We start from the raw sequence: 18,197 nt of genomic DNA, 5'->3' as shown, positions 1-18,197 counted from the left end.
AAAAAAAAGCAAGATACTGTGAACACTTGAAAATGAGTGCAAATTTCAACTTCAAAATGCAATTTAAATTTTCATGGAATAACAACAGGTTTGATTGGAATGTGCTAGATGGAACTTATAGCTGTTATTGCTCTTTGGCTATTAATTGGCAGGCTCCTGTGCTTGCACAGGACTCACTTGTGTATTAGAGTCTAGAGCTCATTAGTGGCTGCTTTTTGCCTTCACTGCTGGCTGTTCCACTGTGCTGCTGATCACCTCACTCTGGGAACATTTGGATTTTGGCAGTGGAGATGCTCCTGGGCTGGCAGGTGGCCAGGATATTGCTGCTGTTTCTGTGCTGCTGTACCAGACAGGCTGGAACTCCAGAGTGAACTTAAGTCAAAGGGGTTGTGACCTGTGGATGGATCCACAGTGGAACAGGTACATCTCAAAGTGTCTGTGGCCTTGGCTATGTCTGTGCCACAGCAGTGTCCCTCTGAAGGGATTGGGGCCCAAGGACACGACTGTGCTGCAGCAGGTACACCTTGAAGCATCAGTGGCTGTGCATGAGCACATGCTGGAGCACCTCAAAGTGTTTGGCCATGGACAAGCCCACGACAGAGCAGGAACACCCCTGGAGGGACTGCAGCCAGGGCTAAGGCCGTGTTGGCAGGCTCTAAAGGAACAGTGGCTGTGGGTAAGGCCACACTGGAGCAGGTGTATCCCTGAAGACTCTGTGGCCCATGGATAGGACCATGCTGGAACAGGTGCCCCTCAAAGTGACTGTGGCTGTGGATAAGTCTGTGCCACAGCAGGTGTCCTCCTGAAGAGACTGTGGCTCATAGAGAAGGCTACTTCTGGAGTAGGTAGAGCCCTGAGGGACTGTAGTCTGTGGATACGTCCAAGGCAGAGCAGGGATAAGGGGAGGAATTCATTGTGATGGTCTGGTCCAAGGGCACTGGGAGTGGACATTGTAATGGACATAGCTTTAAATTGGTGAGTTGCATTTTATGGGAATTACTGTAGCAGGAGCCACCTGAACCAACAGAGGACAAAGCCTTACAAGAAGCAGAGCAGGTGCTTAGTTGCCATCTGTAGTTAAACCATGACAGTGTTAAAGAGTGATGAATGGAATGAGAATTCTGTTTCAGGAGGTGGATGTAGCTACAAAGGTACTCCTGGCAGCTCATTAGGTCATACCTTTCTCACATTAATACTGAGGCAGTACCAGATTGTCTTGTGTAGTATCATTGCTCCTCTTGAAAGCCAGTCAGATTGTACCAAGGAGAAGAAACCTCTCCTCACTGTGCAGTGCCAGTTCTGTGCATTAGAACCAGAGTGCCACTGAGCCGGCACAGAGAGCAGGAGTTGGATGTGTAGTATGTTGCATTTACTTATTTATTCATTATCTCTTTTTTTTTTCCTCTTCTCCTCTCTTTGATCAGAGATTCTCTACATTTTTTATTTTACCTCCTCGTGCTCCATTTCCCAATTTTTTTTCCTCTACTGTTATTTCCTGTGAGAATTCTTTTTCCCTGTTCATTTTTTCACAGCATTTTTGAAGCAGAAAATGCATCAGAAATGCTTTGAGTTTGAAGTGAACTTTGAAATACACAGTCTTTAAGGGACTTCAGGGCTGATGTGGATTCACTTCCCTCTTTGGTGAAGAGAATGGGGTGGGCCCAGCATGTCTGGCTGGTCAGACAGTCTTGGTAGGCAGGGCAAGTACTGTCCCCAACAAGGACCAGAACAAAACAGGAGCAGCCTGGTGGGAGCTGCTCACACAAGCTAAAAAAGCACCACAACCTTATACCTAACCACCCCCACCATTGCTCTGCCTCACTGATGGAAACAGAAATACTTTGAAGATAATCTGAAATTTTCCAAAGCCTCAATATTTGGTAGGCAAACAAGAGAAATCTGTGAGTGATAGAAAAAGCCCACAGTAACAACACGCTCTTGTAGTGTCTTATTAGCAAACAGCATGGAGGTGAGCAATGGTGACCTTCAAAAGCTGCATGGAAAAAATGATGCAGCTTCCCTGCTAGGGCAATGCCATGAACACCAGTCATGTGAGCTAGGGAGAGAGAAATTGGGAGGTGGTTATTCCCAGTGCTTTCCTCAGGATGGTGGCACAGGGGCAGGAGCATAGGTGAGTGTCCCACTGCAAACACGTGCTCTTACACCCTTCTAGGAGTTTACCCTGCCACCGAATTATCCTCTTAATAGAAAGGAAATGCTAAAAGCGAGTGCAGCCATGTGCAAGCATCCCTGAAAGACATGGCCTGCTGGCACTTCTTTAAATCTGGCATTTAAAATTGCTCAGACAGATGGAACGAAAGTATGTAATAAAATGTGACATTTTATTTTATCATCTACATTTGTTAAGTGAATACTTCTGATCTTTCCCACTGTCATAGCACTGAGTGCGAGTCAGATTCTGACAATTTGTAGTTTATAAAAACCAACTCCAGGGGTCAGACAGAAAAACAATAAGTAGTAATTAATTACAAGATACACATTCTTCCACAGAATCTGGCTATAATGTGTGACAGCTCAGCCTAACAGAAAAGAAATGACACAATTCCAAAAAGTCACAGCTTTATATTCAATGATTTACAGACTATTTCTCAGTAGATTTGTCTACTTTGTGGTCTTCCTTATATATATTTCTAAATATCAAGGTTTTATTAGAAATTCAGAAAGAAAAAATATATTTGTTTTCCTTACTGTCTTCTAAGTTAGTTGCACTTGTTTGCTTTGGTGTATAACATAGCACCTTCTCTTGGTCCTCTTCAAAGTACAGCTCCATTGGGTTCACGTTGACTCTTCCTCTCCGTCACTCCCTGCTGCCCTGGACACGCTCTCAGAGCGTATGCAGAGCACAGGTAAGCTGGCAGCTCTCACAGAGTGCAGCAGACAGCCACACTGATTTCACTCCCCATTTTGTTGTTCAAGAGAAGCAAACCCTGAGAGTCAGCACTCTGCACTTGCCATTGCTAACGGAAGGAGGAGGTGGAAAACTGACATAAGCACAGACTGAGCTCTGATGCTTTGGAATGTTGCCCCTCACCCCTCCTTTTATCATTTGGTCAGGGACTTCATCAGCAGTTATATCACTTAATGTTCATTTAGTGCTAAATTGGGAATATTAAGCAGTAAATGATTGAACTTTTAATTCTCAATTAAATTAAAAGCAGCCTCCTCACTGCAAGAGAAATGTCATTGAGATCTGACTTTATATCTGTTTTGCAAACAGCTTTACTGCATTTTGTAGGTAACACTTTTCTGGGACCTAGCCCTGAGTTTACAATGACCACTTGCTCCTACTAGAAACACTAGAAACACAAATAGCTTTCACCCTAGGACATACCAAAAATACATGTGCAGAGGTAGAAGCAAGTAGGAGTCCTAACTTCAGAGCAGAAATTGCTCTGTTCAGTGCTTTATCAACAAAACTGAAAGACACCTGGGCCTTGAAAGCTGACAATCTAAGGAATTGCAATATTTAGATAGGTGTTTACAGAAGTGCCTGGAAAAAATAATCATGCTACTACTAAAATTTGTTGCCACTATTTATCTTTGGCACCAGTTTTCCCACCAAGAAGCCAAAGTAGCCAAGAAAGCCCTGCACCTTTTTATAAGGTGTAGAAATGAGCTGAAAGCTGGAGATACAAGGGGGCAGTTTGTACTAGGAGGTTTCCTTGAAGAGCAGAGGGAACATTAACAGAGTGATTTATAGTGTAGGATGCTTATTTGGAAATGGCTGTTGTGCTGATGAGAACAGACAGTGATTGCAAACCCAGCTGCATGCAAATGGGGAACGGGGACACGTGACCTCCTGATCCCACTAAATTTCAAACTCTTGAAAAACCAGCCCCTCACTCCCCAAAGTGTGGCATCCCTCATTTGTGCAAACAGTGAGAGGTCAGCATACCCTGGCTGCCGCTGCTGGCTGAAAAAATATATCTGGCTGAATATAAGTGAAGCCTCTAATTTGCATCTCTCCACTCCAGGATCAGTGCTGCCCTCTCACTGCTGCCAGCATTGATGCTGCAAGGGAAACCTCAGTACTGTTGTTGCTCTTGGAATCACTGTTATCTCTGGCAATGCAGAATCATAGAACCATAGAATGGTTTGGGTTGGAAGGGACTTTAAAGATCATCTAGTTCCAGACCCCCTGCCATGGGCAGGGACACCTTCCACTAGACCAGGTTGCTCAGAGCCCCATCCAGCCTGGCCTTGAACACTTACAGGAATGGGGCATCCACGACTCTGGAGAACTTGTTCCAGTGCCTCTTCACGGTGAAGAATCTAAATTATACTTGTTACTTGGTGTAATTGCTGCTGTTCCATGGTGCTGAGGAGCAAAGGGAGTAACCGACTGAAGAGAGCATGACAGCCTGTTGGGTAGTTAAACAAGCAGCAAACTCCCTGTAGGTAGCACTCACTGCTGAATAAGATTGCTTTGACCACTGACTCTAATCCCCTTCCTTTTCAAGTAGCCTAAAAAATATGCCCTTCTTTGGTTGGTATTTTTTTCTATATCAGAACTTGTGAAGATTGAGGAGTATTTTTAAGAAGCCAGTTGTGAGTGGGGCATTATCAGCAGGTGCTGGATAACACTTGATAAGAAGAGCTTCCATCAGGGCACAGTTGGATGAAAGCTGGGGCTCTGCCACTTGGGTTTTTGGTTGCACCTCTGAACAATACACAGGCCAAAAGTTATTTACAAAAATTATTCAGTGACACATTTCAAATAATGAATATTTCAAGTAAATTATTATGGTCCATACATGAATAGGAAAAGCAGCAAAATAGTTGATAAATTATTCATGCAGCTTTAGCACTAATATAATAAATATTACATGGTGTCAGATGGAAATGAAGGATTTTGAAATGAAGAAAGAAATTAAGTATGAAGGAAAACCACCTGAAAATTGGAGAAGGTGAATACAGAGATTTGAGATATGTGAATAATAATGAAGAGACTTAATGGGGGGAAATAAAAATGGTGACAAGTATGAGTCACTTCAAGAGGCAAAATACTCTTCCTCTTTAGTAGTTCTCTACAGAGAATACACAAACTTCTCAAGCCTCCTTCAGCTCTGTCTAAAAACAAAAAGAAGACCCCCTAGAGTTAGCCAGGTGGGAACATACCTAGATCTGGCTAAGGGAATTACATGATCAGAAGTACTGATTTACAAAAGGGTCGTAACATTTGGAGAAAAATACCATTTTAAATATCAAATAATGTGTTATTTTTATTTTGCAAAGTGTCTTTTCTCACCATCTTAATACTGAATTAGGACAAGGCGATTCTATATTTCTTGAGGACAGAATCCATAAGGCTTCTGTTGTGCTTTAGGCAGCATTAGCTGCCATGCCATTGATCATGTCTGAATGGTCAGCCAAATCTGCTCTGACATACTGCATCCAGTAGCAACAACATTAATTCCCTGTTTGCTCTTTTGCTCATGTGTATAGTGTACAGATTCTCACTAGTCTTATCAGTTGACTCTTCATTTTAACATTCAAAACTAATCCAAAACCAATTCCTCCAAAGAGGAATTTAACCTTATTTTTTCCTTCCAAATCCCTCCCTGTTGACCTTTCTTTTTCAACATAAGTATAAAATGTGAGAGAAGAAAGAAGTTTAAAAAATCCCAACATATTCTAAACAGATTTTGAAAAAAATAATTTTTCTAAAAGTGGAAATGGAGACACATTACATATTTTTTCCCTACTGACAATGGACTTGTGCTTCTTTTAACCTCAGGAGTAACACATTAAAATGAAATGTTTTACGTTCATCATTTCCGTAAATGTCTCATTTACAAAATCTGTCATGGGCACACCAGTCGCCTCTTCATTGGACATTTACCAACCTTGGCATATCAATCCATCTCTTGCACATCTGCTCAGAAAATGTAATTAGTTATACCCATATGCTGCAGAAGTACATGATAAAACTTAAGAACAGAAAAGGCCAAGAGACTTGACAGTCTTTCTCCTTCCTACTATGTGTATTTTGTTGAAGACTTAGAAAAGTGAGAAGCTTTTCTTGCCCTCTGCCACAGGGTGGGGATATGACTGTGTCCTACACAACTTGCAGACACTGGGCAAAACAATTTATAGTTTATTCTAATAGTTTTGGTTCTATTCACTTGAGAACATCATTTATGGTTTAAAAAGACACAGTATTCCCCAAATAGACATACTTTCTTTCCCTGGTCATTAACGTACTTATGAAGTTATCCTTGCAAGGAAGTGTTAAATAAGATGGACAGGGAGCCTCATCAGAAGTTTGATGACATGGGAGACCATGATGAGAAGCACTTGCTACACAAAATGACACTCATATGTAGCAAATATGGAAACTCCAAGCTTGTTGATCAGCTTTTTGACAGCTGTGCTCAGGTTTGCTGGCAAGTGGCAAAGGAGAGAGGGACTTACAGTCTAAAATGGAGCTGTGCCTCATTAATCCAAAGTTCAGTGGCATCTTTGTGCCAGTTTGGCTTGTGGGTAGAGCTGTTCCATGTTCATGAATGTTCAGCCCCTGTGTTCAGTGGCTATGTCTCTGCAAAATGGATGAGCAAAGGGCTAGTGTAATTCCATTGGACTTTAAAAGTAAAACTCGCGATACTTTAGAATTTGGGTTTTTTCACTAGGCAACATTAATTACTTTGCTATAGAGACTGGAATAGAGTTGTTACAACTATGATTTATCCATTAATCCCAGCTTCTTCAAAGTTCCCTACAAAGGATGAAATATGCTCTGAATATACTATAGTTCCGTCTCCATAGCAAGGGATTTGTAACTGTTCTCAAAATCTGTTGTAATGAAACATCAGGTGAGTTTTTTTGTGGATGGTACATTAACACCCTCAGTTGGTGGCATGTTTAAAACCCATAATTATAATTCAATTCACAAGAGATTTGAGCTTTCAACAGGACCTCACAGTGTGGATCAGAAGCCACTAGCCACTTGTTAAATGATATGGTACAAAATGAATTTGGAAAATGCTGAATTCTGTCAACTCTGTTTTCTTGTTTTCTTACTGAAACCCAAAACAATGTGTCACTGATCATTATATGAACAAAGTCATGGTGATGTGGCATTACAGAAACACCATTTTAAGTTCATCTCTGACATACCACATTTAGTTGCTGTGTATGTTGTTTAATGGCTGTACATTTTTCTTAAAAATACCCCAAACCCACTTTCAAATTATTAGCATTCTTTTACTTCAGTGGGGGGTTCAAAATCAAAGCTGATGTACCTCCAGCCTCCACCTTTTCTTTTAGGATTAATTGGGAAAAAAAGAAAAGCTCTCCTAATTATAGAGATTTAGCTTTCTTTATAAACTGGCTATTTTAAGATCTGTTTACAAGATCACAATATGAAACATCATTCAAAAACAGTGTGAATTGATTACATTCTTCCGAAGAACATGTAGCAGTAGAATATGCATTTGTAGCTGTTCCACTGCCCTATAATTAAGATTTTATTGCTTCCCTTCTAAACACGTGTTGCAGCTGCTGAAAAACAGCTGAGATAATTAAAATTAGACAATGGAAAATGTTCCCCCCCCCAAAAAAAAAAATCACCCTCCAACCTTTTAGAAAAAAATGGCAGAAAGACTGTGGTCACCACCAAATATAAGGGTAAGTCAAGATACTGATTATAGTTTTCTGCTCTAGTTTCTTTACAATGAGTAAATTTTCCTTAAATACTATTAATAATTTGAATGTTGCTAGATTGGGAGACTTTGTATTAGAACAGCAGAGCAGCTTTTAGTCTTTCCATTCATTTGCATGGACTCTGGATCACAGCATGGTGATGGAGTGGTCAGCAATCACATTGGGAATGTTCGTGTATCCCAGAATGAATGAGCAAACCAAAAAAACATATAAATACAAATAATATATAAATAGATTTGCATGGTTAGAATTACTCAGGGAACTCAATTCTGCTTTGAACTGATCTCCCATTTTTTTAAAACTAAAATTAATACAAATAAATAAATAAAATAGCTGTACCACAGACAATTAATTAGAACAATCTAACATTGTAACCGTGTTATTGGAGAGGGACTACAAAGGAAAGTCTTCACAGACTTGCAGTTTATTTGTTCTGAATAAATACATTTGATAAATGAGATGACATATTAAAAAGCAGAGATGAAATAATATTGTTTTCCATAAAGGTCATCCATAAAACCAATGTTTCTAAGGAAAAATGAACATATACAGCAGTAGTGTTGATCAGCTTTGTCAAATTGCAGATAATGACTTTCGAAGCAGTGAAGCCAGAAATCCCATGGCAACCCTCACAAACTTCAGACATACACTCAGTGTAGGTAGCAAGCCATATAAAGTAGGAACAGGAACATTAAAAATTAAGGGTTAAAAACTAAGCTAAATATAATTTAAACCATGAAAGCAAATATCCTTCTAATTGTATCCAAGGTATTTTTTCCTTCTGTTCTATGTTTTAATTTTCTGTATTCTGAAATCTGTATATAAACTGCAATCCAAGTGACAGATGACAGTTATCTTTGTACCACTCCCAGAATCTGAGTAAAGGACAAAATACAGTACCTTCTTTTGCTCCTCAGCATCTCTCAGCACAGGGGTAGCTAAGAGAGTGGCAGTTCCCTTTCCCTGGTATGTGCCTGGCTCCCAGCTCTCCATGCCAGCTCTTTGCCAGCTCCTCTGTCAGGGGTCTGTGTACCCTGTCCTAATGTGGCCATAAAAGCTCTTATTAAACCTGGTCAAGGTGCTCAGTGGGTGAGCAGGAACCAGTGTCAGAAGTGGTTTTACAGCTCTATGGAAAGGGAAAAAAAAGATAAACATCTTCTGTTGGCATCTCTGCATTTTAACCAGATAGAGCATGGCTTTTTTTACCTTGGTTATAAGAACCTGGCTGAGACTTGCCAGTTTGACCCAGTACTGCCATTCTGTATTAGTTATTCGGGGTGTGGTTGATGATTATCTGCACTGAGTGTCTCTCTGCTCCAGCAAAAACTCACATATGAAGAAAAGGCTAATACAAATAAAGGGTTCTAGGTTCATCCTTTAGCAGAAGTGTATTTCTTAATTTGCTGTACCCCTATGTGACAAAAGGAGGCACAACTGTATTTGTATATTTTTAAATTCTTTTAACAACTGCATGCCACAATGTACAATCATCATCACAGAAGATTATAATTTTGATTATAATTTTGATGCTTTTTCTGCTTTTGCACCTCCCCTTTTATATTTCTCCATTAATTTTCTTTCCTACAATGAGATGGTAACAAAATAGGTACAATAATAGGAATAAAGCAACATGCTGGAAGGCACCAATAAATATTGAACAACTTACTTTACTATGTTAACCTGTCACAATTAATTCACTTATAAAATTTGTACTGTCCCATCAGTGAATGAACACGTAGTCTCTAAAGAGCTATTCTAACTTAGCTATTTCAAACCCAGTTACAAATCTTTCTCTAACCTTGCTTTAGCTTTGCTTTTATGTCAGCTGAGTGTCTGCTAGGTTGTTTTGTTTATTGCAAAAGGTATTGCTGGTGGACAAGAGTAGGAGAGGATACTTAATTCTTGTAACAGTTTTTCAGTTCATAATATAATTGCTCTCAATTTCCACTCTATTTCATAGCCTCATATAATAGCTTATATAAAAGCTCTTTTGCTTTTATCAGAAACTTCGGACTCTTATGCTGTGTATATTGAAGAATCAAGGAGCAAAAAGAGATGACAAAGCAGTAGTGGTTCTGCAACCGCAGTGAGCTGCTGCTCATTTTGGTAGGCCCTGCCAGCTTGAAGGGCTTAGTACCAGCTTTGTGGGGCCCAAGCAATTCCTGCAGGCCTCCTGGGTAGGAGATGATGATGTTCAGACCACCTCTGGCTTTCTCTTCTAACCTGACAGCCAAATATTGCCATGCCTGAGTGAAAAAACATTTCTCCACGTAGAAGTAAGGAGCTTTGTGACAGTTGAACATGTAGGGAGCATCTTGCTCAGCTCTCATTTTACATACTATTTTTTTACCTCCTGGTGAAAGCTTGATTTATTATTTAAATGAACACAACTCCAGACTACAAATAAAAAAAATAAACATCTTATTTGTTTTCATTTGCGAAAGAGCCTGGTGAGATGTTTTATGTTTGAAAAAAAAAAATCAAATCATATTCTAACATTGCAGCTACTTATTTTTTTGATTAAAAAAGTTAATTCAAAAAGGCAGATCAGTTGCTCTTTCAGATGCCACAGTGTTAAAACAATTATTTAAAAAACAATGAGTCTTCATCACATAATCAATGTTGCTGTGATTCCAAGGGAGTTTCTTAGTTTGGCTTTAACAGTTAATGGCTTTCTGGCAACTTTTCATTAATTATTAATGCAGACATAATAATGTTTATTCCTTAATTAACCTTCTAAGCAATACAATTATCAAAAGAATTATTCCTGCTGGAAATTCAGTTTCATGTCACAGTCTAGATAAAAAAATTAAACCTCAAATATGACTTTTTGCCTGTGGAAAATGAATACAATATTTTTTGACATTTTTTCCAATTATATTTTAGATGAGAACATAATTTGACAGTTCTGCATTTCTTTAATCACGTATTTTACCTAAACCAGGATGTACCTTCACTTTTCAGTCCCAAATCCACTGAAAGTTTTTGTTTATCCCTTTTAGGTTCGGGTGAGTTACTGCCAGTGAGGCAGAGCCACTGTCAGCAGTAGGGGCTGCATCTAAACATTGGTGCCTCTTGGAAAAGCAACATGGTAGGTTTCTTGAAGGAGTTTATGGTTCACCCTATTGGCCAACATTTCTTCTAATCACACCGTATTCAATAAGGTGCCTCTGTGGGATTGAATAGATAAGGCTTTTCTCTCTCCACAGTAATGGCAGGAGTAGAGTAAAAATGATGGTGGGGTAACAACAGGTTCACACAGTAAAAACCTGAAAGCTGTGCAGTGCTTTATGGAAGTTTTGCTGCCCAAGTGCTTTCTGCAAGGGCTGTACAGTTGGATCCTCTAGTCACTCTAGTCACTCAAGTCAGTCCCCCTGGGTAGCAGATAGGAGCTCCTTTATTTGATAGAAAAAGGTTTATTTAGCCATTTTCTTTGAGTACACTTAAAACACATCAGAGCAGCCTATTACATACACCTCTGCCCTCATCCATTCTTCATGAAGGGACTGTTTGTCCAAAACAGTGGGCAGTGCAGATATGTAATATTAAAGTGATTTAGACATATGAAAGAAAGCCACTTGATATTCCTTCTGGCCTGCAAAGCTCCTGCTGGAAGGTTGGTTTCATGATTAATTTATGCCAGCATGATCCTTATTTTAGTGATGCTATCAGTGAAATCCTGCCCATAGCTATCAGGCAAATGAAAAAATGGCAATAAATCACAAATCATTTTGAAAGGTCACTATTTTGGGTGTAGGCTGACAGCAGCAGGGGCCAGCAGGGTCCGCATTTATTTCCTTTTCCTCTAGACGTGCATCTTGCTGCAGATAATGTACCAGAGTCTGTACCAGGCAACCATATAAAATCACTTAGTGCTTAGAGACACTGATGTCTTACCCACACAAGCCACCTGTGTTTTACCTTTACTATCAGCTATTTGCACTGGTGACAGCTCCCCTGTTAGGTAGCAGAAGTATTTGCATGTCACAAAAAGGACAATGTTTGATTGTACTTAACAATGGATCTTGGTACTGCATGATGATAGAGAAAATCAGGAGAATAAACACATGGTCAAAAGAAGGCCTCTGTATGACTGCTAAAGTCTTTCCCCCATAAGTTATGGCCTAGCTAAAGATGAAAAGAATTGAAAAAGAAATCATGAACATAATGAGCGTTTTTACCAAGGATGCAAAATGTCCAACACTTCTGATTTCCAAAGATCTCAGGTAGCAACGTTCTGCTCCAGCAGAATATACAGGTAAAATCAACCCAACACACACTGGCATTGCCCATTTCAGCTAACCAGACAGTACATGTCCTTAGAGGTGCCTAAATGAGCCACATGGTATTAATTTTTGGTTACGTTGAAACATTCCTATCCTTCCAGGTAAGCCTGTTCAAGCTCAATTTCTTGAACTTTCGTTTATCTGGTATTCAGAGTGTTACTGCTGTTTGACTTGCTGGAGTCCCATTTATAGGACTGTACACCACAGAGAGATTAGGAGCTAAAAACAGCAGGCTAAATTGAGTATTAATAAATGCAAATAAATGCTCACTGGGGAAAAGCCAATTCTCCTATATATACACACTGATGGAAATTAAATTATTCAGTAACCCTCAGAATAGCTCTTAATGTTAGTGGACAGTTCTATGGAATGGCAGCTCTGCATTCAGTGGTACTTTAAAACATAAATTAGAAATTAGTGGGAAAGAATGATGACAAAAATCAAAGCATAATTATGACAACGTGTACATTTCTGGTGTGCCTGCATTTTGAACACTGGTTGCAGCAGAACTAGAAAATACAGAGAATAGCAATAACAATGAGCACAGATGTGAAATGGCTTTTGTACAATATGGTATTAAGCTATGGCTTTTCCTCTGGGAAAGCAGCAGTGCTTGGAAAACACACTAGAGGTCTGTAAATTCTTGAATGGCACAGGGAAGATAAATAGGAAAGAGTTGCTCATCTCTTCTCACAATTTAACAAGTAGAGGGCATCACTAGAAGTTATTGGGCAGCTGGTTTAGGAAATCACAAAATGTATTGATTTCTCTTACATGTTAAGTTGTGGAATCCATTCAGCATTGTAAATACTATGAGTTTAGATGGAAAAAAAGAAAGCACAGGGAAAGCTATTAAAGCCTATTAAGTTCACTGATAGAAGCTCTGATGTTAAAAAAAAATCTTCAGAAAGGATACAGTGGGTAAAGAGCACAGTCCAGCCATGTTGTTCCTCCCTGGCTCCTGCAAGCATCCACTGCCAGCACAGCTGGAGAAGACACTCTGTAGCACAGCCCTTTGGCACCACACTGCCTTCCTCCTAACACAGACTCCACTGTGAGTTGTCCACCCTGGGAGGGATGCATACTTCCTGCAGTACTCCAGGAGCATCTTAACTGCCATTTTATAGATAAAAAGAAAAAAAGGGCTGAGCTTTCATTACTACTTCACGGGAGCAGCATGAGAGAGTTGCTGAAAAGGTCGTAATGGTATTCCAGGTTTCACTTGCAATCTAAATTTTTTAAAATCAAAACCACAAAAGACTTTCCCAGCTTGGACAGGTCCATAGCCACCCAAGAGCAGCCGCTGTGTGCTCTGGAATTGACCCCTGCTGCCATGAGGTGACTGACAAGAGCAAGCTCCCAAAATGCCACCACAAAAGGTGCAGGTGATGGCTGAGGCCCTCCTGTTCTGCCACACCAGAGCCCTGATTAGACTGTCTCTCATTCCTGCACCTCATTCTTTCCGCATTCAGCCTTCGGCCTGCTCAGGCCAAAGGGAATAAAACTGCAGAAACTACAAGTCCAGACTGGAAAACCTTTTGGGTGGAATAATTGAATGACTGGAAGACTTCAATGCATATTGCATGAGTGAATCAGCTAATAATTTCAAATGCAAAACTCTCTTTTATTTTCTTAACCCTTTCTCTTCCACACTGACTATCTGAAGAGGGAAGAAGTTAAGGATTACAGGAGGGTCAGCCATGGGAGTAAAAGATTTCATCCTGCAAACTCCAAATGGAAGCTCTTGTGCTGGTAGGATCAGTGCTGTGTCATCACTGTACAGACAATCTGTTTCATGAACTGCCAGTTTTTTCTTCATCCTTTAAAAAATGTCAAATTGAAGATGTCTAATAGACGTCTAATAGATATGTAAGTATGCAGTCTAAAAACTAAACTAACAATACTTTAAACATCATTAATCTTACAGTACATGTTTGGCGTCTCTATGTACCATGTTGCCATCAAGTGACCAGCAAGATCTATCAATGTAATCCTAAAGTCCTAGTCCTTGAAAACTACATGAGGTAATTTTACAACTACAAGAAATTACTCAAGAAAGAGAATATAAGAAGAATGCTAAAATACCAAAATACTTCTTAAAGACTAGGATACAGAATGATGACAAACTTTCCTTATTAAACTTTTTATTAAAATGAAGCTATTTTTACATATTTAAAATACTTTATATCCAAATTATGCTATATTTATGAAAACACTTGTATGCAAATGCATAAAAATATGTAAAATCAGAGCTAAGCAATAAAAAGCAATATATAGCATGTTTCAAAATGTATTTCAGGACTAGAATACCTGAGTGTTCAATAAGCTGGTTTTCTGCATTTCACTGATTTTAGCAGTTAAATTTAATAATGTATTTGATCTCATATAAAGCACTTTGGTTGGGAGAAACTGCATGGAGAAGGCAGAGATCAAGCAGAGATATTACTCAAGGCCTGTCTTCAGAATCTTCTCCCACATGAAGATCCACTGTTTGAGATGCTAGGAAGGACTCCCATGTAGCAAGGCACTTAAAAAAAACCAAACACATACATATGAGTACAGCAGACAGATTTCTGTAAACTGTTAGCCAAGGAGAAAAAGAAGAGAAAAAAAAAATCAGAATACATACACATTGTCACAAGCTGCTTTTGTGGGACCATGGTAAGAGCAAAATATGGTTTCCTAGGCAGCTCAGTGATATGCAAAATGTTAGCTAACATGCTGAGTGAGCTGTAAAGGTCACTTCTACATAATGACAAGCGCACAGTGTGAGCATTGTAATTGTATGTTGTAGCATGGAAGATGCTAACATTAATTATGCTCCTCTTTAATCTCCCCTTTAGTTACAGGCAAAGATCTCTTCCAAATAGAAAGCACATTGTCAGGCACAGTTCCCTTGTAATCTCTGTGGATTCCTACTGTACACCAAATTTGCCTTCCAAGTTAAATGAAACCATTTTTTTCCTAAATAAGGAGAGGATTCATTTTTTCCCCTGAGTAATGGGAAAGAAATGGGACCAGAAAGGCAGGGGCTGGGAGTAGGGAAATTGTCATCCTTACAACAAGTGGCATTTCTCTTCTCCTCATGGAAAAATGTATTTATCATTGTAAAAACTATTTTTTTTTATTTAAATAATCAAGACTGTAGCAAGTAAAATTAAAAAAAAAACAAAACCCCAAATGACTTCGGTTCAATTTGGCTTAAATGAGTGTTGGCAGCTTGGCAAGCCATTCTAAATCATAGATTAATGTTGAGAGCCATGGCAAGGCTATCACTAGGTAACCCATAGTGAGCTGACAAAGCCCCAGGCTTCTACTATTTCAAGTCTATCAGTAAAACAGGGCAGGGAAATTCACGCAATAATTTTCTTGTTCTTATGCTGTTGATAAAAAGCTCTTGAAATGGAAATGTTCTAACAAAATTTTGACTTATACATTTGTATCTATTGTTCTAGACACTGCAGCTTATTTACTACTTAGTGTACACAGGTTTTTTTCATGAAGAATCTGTATTATTCACAATAAATAGGTCTTCTGAAATTTCTCAGGAAATATATATTAAAACCTGGATAGCACACTCCATTTATCTGAACTTTGAATTAAATCAGTAGCCTGAAAACAGCATCATTTCGTAACTGAAATCTTTTGCCATAAGCTATTCAAGCCACAGCAATTTGCTGAGCCCAGCTACAGTGGAACATGTAGCATCCATCTGTCATTGCTTAGGAGATGTGGAAATTACGCTGCTTGAACTTACAGCCACCTATCTCTGTTAGACATTTCTTGTGAATGACTTCCAAGCTCTGCCATTAAATATGCAGATTTAATCATATTACCCTGGGTCCTGGTATAGCTCCATATCTATGTGCAAGCTGATGAGTGGGAGGATCTGATAGTCACGAATAATGTTAAAGTATAAGCTCAAAGAGCAAAACAAAGAATACACACAGGATGACTGGAGCTGGGAGAATCCATGACGATAGAAGGATGCAGAACCAGGGATACCCGTAAAATTATGGGTGACAAAAGTAACAAGAAAAAGCAAACAAAAGTCAGCAATGGTTTTGTCTCTGAAGACATAAGAAAGTAGATGTGGGTCTGCAAGATAACGAGAGTGGTTAAAACGGCCAACTGAACTAAAAGAGCACAAAGTAAAATTATGTGGGAGCTTATTCTTGCATACGTTTTTCGTTGTTATCAGCCCTGTTAGAGATCATTCCTGTTACTCATATATTGTCCCCTAGACTATGAATACCTTGAATCTACCCCCTCAATCTTTCTTTTCTGATCTTTCTGACAAAAGCCCCAACTAACTTCTGCTATTGCACACAACATTATGCTGCTGTTCAGAGTACATCTAATGTTTGAATTACTGTGAAAAGAGAGGACTAACAGGATAAGATTCATGTGGAAATCTGCTTTCTTCATTGACTTTTTGAATAAATGTTATTTTGAAATGGTACATCAGGGAGAAATAGTGAAGATACTGCTGGCACGAACAGTGAACTGCAAGTGGTGCAAACTGGTTTCTGACTTAAAAGGTCTTTTTGACCTTTTGTATAAAGCCTTTAAGGTTTGATCATTAGATTCTCCCATACTTCATGTGACACTGTGGCAGCTGAATCTATCTGAGATGCCTGAGTTGGAATGTGGCATCTTGGTTTTAAAATGTCAGTGAGGCAGCAACGTGTCTTCACTGTGGCACTCAAAATCATCAATTGCTGTTTGCTATAGCCCAGCCTGGGTTACCATCCTAGAGAGCTGCAAGGCACAGCTGTTTTCCTAGGCTTTTTCTAGATATAGGGCAAGAAAACATCACTTCTTCTTGAAGAGTCTTTTGTTGGCAATGACAGATTTTTTTCCTGAACCACAGTTTAATTTATACCATGTAACTCCATGTTTTGTCATTCTGCAATTTCAGTAATGTGAGTTAAAATACATATATCAGCACTGGCTGCACTGTAAAAATGACTTTGTCTTATCTTTGCAACACTGAGCCAAACTGCACATGTTAAAATGCAATCACAGTATATTGCTTAAGCAGAGAGATACAATCTACTGAGGTCTTTCCAGACAAAGATGCAAAGCATTTTTTCACACAAGTTATTCAGTTTTTAATTCATCTCTGTTTATATAACCAAAGCACATTTTTCAAAATGTAAGAGGTGGCTCATTTCACTGTCAGACATCACAGTGCTGCTACAGCTGACAAGTTTTATAATTAACCATACCAAAACAAAACTAGGTCTCTGTGCCTTAGGCTCAAGCTTTTCGTACTGTGAAGCATGAACTGCATAAACGACATTTTGTTAGTGATGTATACTTCAACGTTATTACAGAATGATTCTACTCCATTCTCCTGGGAGGCTGAAAACAGAGATCTCAATAGAGGATCAGCCAGTTTTCACAAAGGACACAGAAAGGAAAAAAAACCCACCAGAAAATCCAAACTGAGGAAATTAAATGTCTTTGCACAGGATTGAAATTCATAATCCAATTACTTGTAAAAGCCCAATGAAAGAAATAAAAAAGCCTAAATACACAAAATGAAATAGCAAGAGCTTAAATAAGGCTATTTTACCTAAAATATTCCGATTACTGCTGCAGGACATGTATCTTTTCTACAACATCAATCTTAGAAAAAAAACAGCAGAAAGTTTTTCATATAGTACAATTGCATATATAACTAAAAAGGAGATATAAAAACAGAATATGTAGTAAGGATGCTAGCAGAAGCAATGTGTCACATGCCATGTGTGTTCCCTGTTATGAATGGTCGATACCTTAAAAATACCCTTTATGATGGCATTTTTTGGAGTAGAATATGAAAATGAAGTCTTGTTTGTGTCCAAGGCAGAAAATATTTTCATAATTTCTGGGTGCAAGGAAACAGTCATTCCCACTATAAAAAATGTCTTCCTAAAATTATTTAAAAGAAATCGTAATGGATGAAGTGAATAAGGGTTCAAAGATGGAGCCTGTCTTTGAAGCGACATGCACAGAAGACAAATGGGCTCAGCCACGTGGGAGCTTTTGAAAATCACATGAAGTTTGTTATCTAAATTCCCAGGCATTGCTAAGGTGGGATGTGATCAACATGCATGAGCAGCTAACTCTCTGCTATGCAACCAAATGACTAGTTAATGCATCATTACAGAGGCCTCTAGGGCAAGCAACAAATCTCATCTATTTTTCTACAGCTTTTACTAGACCGAGAGGTACATAAGG

General features: G+C 39.0%; 2 protein-coding genes across 4 annotated transcripts in view; one reads left to right on the top strand and one right to left on the bottom strand.

The window, feature by feature from the left end:
• Positions 1-18,197, top strand: part of PLPPR5 (phospholipid phosphatase related 5) — a 161,331-nt gene that overhangs the window by 123,769 nt on the left and 19,365 nt on the right. For 2 of the 3 annotated variants that reach the window (XR_007907156.1, XR_007907153.1), the window contains exon 8: positions 10,686-10,774. Coding sequence is in view for 1 of the 3 variants with exons in the window: in XM_051803673.1 (XP_051659633.1) it covers positions 10,686-10,709 (24 nt within the window). In the remaining 2 variants the exon portion in view is untranslated. Of the gene's footprint in view, positions 1-10,685; positions 11,000-18,197 lie in introns of those variants that run through there. The other variant, XM_051803673.1, reaches the window with a different exon arrangement.
• Positions 14,102-18,197, bottom strand: part of SNX7 (sorting nexin 7) — a 29,044-nt gene continuing 24,948 nt past the window's right edge. The window contains exon 9 of the mRNA XM_051803383.1: positions 14,102-14,496. Within this exon, the coding sequence (XP_051659343.1) occupies positions 14,416-14,496 (81 nt within the window). The 3' untranslated portion in view covers positions 14,102-14,415. The remainder of the gene's footprint in view (positions 14,497-18,197) is intronic.

Source organism: Manacus candei, unplaced genomic scaffold, assembly GCF_025592945.1.
Source record: "Manacus candei isolate 608988 ecotype Guabito, Panama unplaced genomic scaffold, ASM2559294v1 h1tg000005l, whole genome shotgun sequence".
NCBI lineage: Eukaryota > Metazoa > Chordata > Aves > Passeriformes > Pipridae > Manacus > Manacus candei.
The sequence above is the reverse complement of the archived record's forward strand: the minus strand, read 5'-3'. Positions and strand labels throughout refer to the sequence as shown.